This window comes from Lolium rigidum, chromosome 7 (genome assembly GCF_022539505.1).
Source record: "Lolium rigidum isolate FL_2022 chromosome 7, APGP_CSIRO_Lrig_0.1, whole genome shotgun sequence".
In the NCBI taxonomy this organism is placed as follows: domain Eukaryota; kingdom Viridiplantae; phylum Streptophyta; class Magnoliopsida; order Poales; family Poaceae; genus Lolium; species Lolium rigidum.
Window position 1 is genome coordinate 51195636 of NC_061514.1, and position 4845 is coordinate 51200480.

Consider the following 4845-nt stretch of genomic DNA (forward strand, 5'->3'; position numbering starts at 1 on the left):
CTGCATGTATAGGGGGGAACTCCCTCGGAGGTGAACCGGAGAGAACCTTGGGATCATAGGGGATGGTACTTGTTTCCACATGTACCTATGACCTAACCAAGCTCAAACGTAGGCATACGCCCACCGGGGACCCCCGATGGGATGCGATCAAAGGGGTAGACGACGCGGTCAACGTAACTAGGGTTTCGTCAGAAATCGAGCATCGGACCTAGGGAATGGCCCCAAAAGTTGTGTGTGTCCACATGGCATGCACAAAAGTGATTTGAGATGGTTCTATATCCAATGCTAGCTGCCTTGCTGGCCTGGCGCATACGCGCGTGTGTGCGGCGGTCGGCCGGTTGGCCGGCCGGTCGTATTCCTCTTTTTTTTTCTATTCCTCTTTTTTTCGTATTCTACTTTCTCTTATAAAATTTAATTTACTAATCCGATTTGATTTAAACAAAAACATACATATTTGTAAAATCCCAAATATTATTTTAGAATGTTGTGAGACTATTTCTCTGTCGAAAGTAAATACTCGAAATATTTTTTGTAAGCTATTGCCTTAATAGCTATTTGAAAGATTTCAATTGGCAAGAATGATTTTTTTTCTTCAAATTATGCATGAATGCATGATGCAAAATCTAAATCTAAAACCTGGGATGTTACAGATCTCAGCTTTGAGTGCAACACCAAGTACATACCTTAACTTGAAATAATGGTTTTAATACCAACTACCATATATTCCCCAAATTATTAACTTGGTAGAAACACATACTCCCTCTGCTCACAATTACTTCGCGTTCTAGGTTTAGTCAAAGTTAAACTTTGTAGACTTTGATCAAATATTTAGAAAAAAAAATCAACAATTATAATATAAATTTATTGTATTGAAATTGTGATTAACTAAATTTCCTTATTATATGTATTTGGCATTACGGATATTGATATATTTTTCCTATAATCATGGTCAAATTTTAAATTTTTTGACTTTGACTAGACCCAAAACGCGAACTAAATAAAAATGGAGGGAGTAATAAAGTTGTTGAATGCAATCTTATGTTCTTGAAATAAAAGCAACTGGAAATACTAGAGCATCAATATGAAAATTAGGGTTGATACTGTACATATTTCATTTAGTCCTGTATGTACTCGTGGCTGTTATAGAAGTTTTCTTCATTCTACTTTCAGTACTATGGAAAGCGAAATCACATCCAGTTTGGCTTTGTGTAAAGTAAAGAATTAAGATAAATGAAAGTTGGATAAAAATATCAGTTTGTCTATTGCCTCTACTGTATTAACTATTACATTGGTTAAACACTCACAAGAGAACTAGTGAATTAAATATACTAAACAAACTACTCAGGAATACTAGGCATGGGGTTAGATTTTTGTAAAGGAAGTCTTAGAGGAGTTTGAAATATACTGACTGTTTACATCACATTTCTAACAACTGAACTTTGTGTCAGATTTCACCCCTACAGTGCGTAATGCTGTCGCAAAGAAGAAAGGTAGTAAAACAGGTGTGATTGTGGGAGTCATAGTTGGTGTGGCAGTTTTAGGACTGTTAGCATTTGCTGGAATCTTTATTTGGAGGCAGAAAAGGAGAAAACTGTCGTTGGAGCAAGAAGGTATGGGATACACTAGGACTACATTGTGTTCTAACTGAGCAAAGGAGTAGTCGTAGTAAGTATATCTTTTGTGATGTCTTGCAGAGCTCTACAGTATTGTGGGAAGACCTAATGTTCTCAGCTATGGGGAACTGAGGTCGGCTACCGAAAATTTCAGTTCTAATAACCTTCTCGGTAAAGGAGGATATGGGTCAGTTTATAAGGTTGGTTAATCTTGTACATAGTCTTGAATTTTCTTTTAAGTTTTCATCCTGGAAGTAATTTCCGATAAGCGTAAATATTAGAAGACACACCTGTCTATACGAGTTATTTTTGTATTTTTAGTTTCCCCACATACATGTTGACAAAATTTCTAAAATGAAGAGGGGACAATGATGGTTACCAGTGTGGCACCTGAAAGGCTGAAACTTCCATTGTTGAAAAATGTTGCATTTTTGTAGGGTAAGTTAACTGATGGTAGGTTTGTGGCAGTGAAGCAGCTGTCTGAAACATCTCATCAGGGGAAAAAGGAATTCGCGACGGAAATAGAAACTATATCTCGGGTGCAGCACCGTAATCTCGTGAAGTTGTATGGTTGCTGCCTTGAGGGCAATAAGCCATTGTTGGTTTATGAGTACCTGGAGAATGGAAGCTTGGACCATGCTCTGTTTGGTACAAATTCTGTTGAGTGACGCAGCTAAAAATCTGCAAATTCAGGCTTAGTATAGACAACTAAATACTTAAACCCACATCTGCAGGAAAAGGGAGGTCAAACCTAGACTGGCCAACGCGCTTTGAAATATGCTTAGGCATTGCGAGAGGTCTGGCCTATCTTCATGAAGAATCTAGCATCCGTGTTGTGCACAGGGACATAAAGGCCAGCAATATCTTACTTGATGCCAATCTCAATCCTAAGATCTCAGATTTCGGGCTCGCGAAACTTTACGATGATCAGGAGACACATGTCAGCACGAAAGTTGCTGGTACATTGTAAGTGCATTTCCACTTTGCTAACCTTTATGCTTACATACTATTTTCATCTGTATGCTTATGTCGTTTATCATCTCTTTTTTCAAGTGGTTACCTCGCACCTGAGTATGCCATGAGAGGCCATGTGACAGAGAAGGTTGATGTGTTTGCATTTGGCGTTGTGGTATTGGAGACTTTAGCTGGAAGACCAAACTATTACTCTACTCAGGACCAAAACAAGATTTATATTTTCGAATGGGTAACTCACTGATGATCTGCAAGCTGTAGTATGCTCTTTGTTATCGGTATAAGTAACCTATAGTGATTCCTACTAAATATTGGAAATGTAGAGCTCACATGCTTTCACAGAATTTTAAATCAAGCCCTCCTGGCTCAGTTTTGGCATATGTGAGTGCTTGCATCATGCAGAAAAACTGCAGTGAAACCGCTACAGTGTATCTTAATAATATGCTAATTTAAAATTCAGTTTGCTCGATTTTTCTATAGTACTTGAACACATATGCTGCATTTTAGCTTACCATCTTGACACTTTCAGGTCTGGGAACTGCACGAGGACAACCACCCTCTGGATATGCTCGACCCGAGGCTCGAAGAATTCGATAGCGAGGAGGTGCTCCGGGCCATCAAGGTGGCGCTCGTGTGCACCCAAGGCTCACCCCACCAGCGGCCATCCATGTCGAGGGTGGTGGCCATGTTGACGGGCGACGTCGAGGCGCCCAGCAATGTGTCCAAGCCCAGCTACATCACGGAGTGGCAGATCAAGGGTGGCGGCGACACCAGCTTCATGAGCTCCAGCGTCAGTGGGCAATCGAGCTCGACTCAGAAGACCGACTCAGTGCGGTTGCCGTTCCTGGGCTCCATCATTGACGAAGGCCGTTGATTTGATTCATTCTCACGGTCGAATTATCAGTCCATGGCGAATTCTTGTGGTACAGATTTATTTGAGAATGCATTCATCTTGCGGATGGTGTTTGTGCAGTCAGTAATTGTTTGCGTAAATATAGGTTTGATTTCATTTGCTAGTGCTCATACTTGCATTGCCGTTGGAACTGCGTAGTAGTAGTAGCAGGTAAAGTTGTATGTGTACCGTGTACATATGTATTATTTGGCCTGCAAACAGGCTCTTGTGGTTAGGTAGGTCCCTTGTGGTGGAACCAGCCTACCCAGGTTTAAGTCATAGACTTGATATGGCTGTTTGCATTTACCTGGATTTATTCCAGGATTTAACCGGTGCTATGCTTTCAGTGGTAGGTGACGTGTCCGTCAACAGCGAGGCGCCAATGGTGACTTCGTCAACCTCAAGATATGTCGGCTCAGTCCTTCGGAGGTGCTCATAGTGGTAGGATGTGCGTGCGTTCATAGGGGTGTTTGTACATGCATGTTTGTGAGCGTCTGCGTTGTACTGTGTTCTAAAAAGAAAATGTATTATTTGGCCTGTTTGGACGGATATAAGATTTGCAATAATTTTGGCCATGATAGGAGAGAGAGCGGACACTAGCATTCGAACTTGGGATCTCGCGACGGGTAGGGAGGCCTCCCAAGTCCCAACCATCCGGTCTATGCCTCAGTTCGTTATAAATACTCACATTTTCCTACATGGTGCTGTAGATATTTTAAGCCTTGACCGTTGTTTCTTGGAAGATCTACTCAAGTCACATCTCAGCGCAAAAGCTGGTTGATTCGGCATTAGCTGGTTCGTCGATTTGGGAGCAAGTTGTTGGGTAGGATGTCTGAATCGGCTGGATAAAGTTGAGTAGTTTTTTTTTTTGCACCAATTAATCATGTGGTCAGTTAAAAATTTAGCAACTTGCTAGCAGTTTAAAAATGGGGTAAGCACTAAGCAGTGGGCAAAAGAACAATAGACTGTCACACCAGCACATTGCCGCATCTATCCGCATTGTTTGTACGAGCAAGTGTAATACTACTGCTACGCTACATTTACTGGAATTTTGGGCATTTGGCCTTTGGCCCATGGCCCATTATAAAATTTTGAAACTCACATGGCCTATTTCAAAAATCAGTGGCAACACTAGTGAGGGCTAAAGTTTAGTCCCACATTGTTAGTTGGGAGAGACTTGGAGTGTTATATAAGGTGGGCTGTTCTAGTCCTAGTAAGTGAGTGAGAAGAAAGAGAGAGCCCTCGCGCACTCCTCCTCCTCCACCGCCTGCCTCACCACGACGCGACGCGAGGATCTCGCCGAGCCGAGCTTATCTCAACATGGGCGACAACGACGCTGCTGCAAAGTATGTTATCTTGTCGTTTCTC

The 4845-nt window shown here is 41.7% G+C and overlaps 1 protein-coding gene across 1 annotated transcript; it reads left to right on the forward strand.

Moving 5' to 3' along the window:
• The first annotated feature begins 641 nt into the window (after positions 1-641).
• Positions 642-3632, forward strand: LOC124671342 (probable LRR receptor-like serine/threonine-protein kinase At1g56130). The gene is made up of 7 exons (XM_047207723.1): positions 642-675; positions 1449-1610; positions 1695-1813; positions 2051-2261; positions 2348-2579; positions 2667-2817; positions 3115-3632. The coding sequence occupies exons 1-7, from the start codon at positions 642-644 to the stop codon at positions 3457-3459; spliced, it is 1254 nt and encodes a 417-aa protein (XP_047063679.1). The 3' UTR covers positions 3460-3632.
• The last annotated feature ends 1213 nt before the right edge of the window (positions 3633-4845 follow it).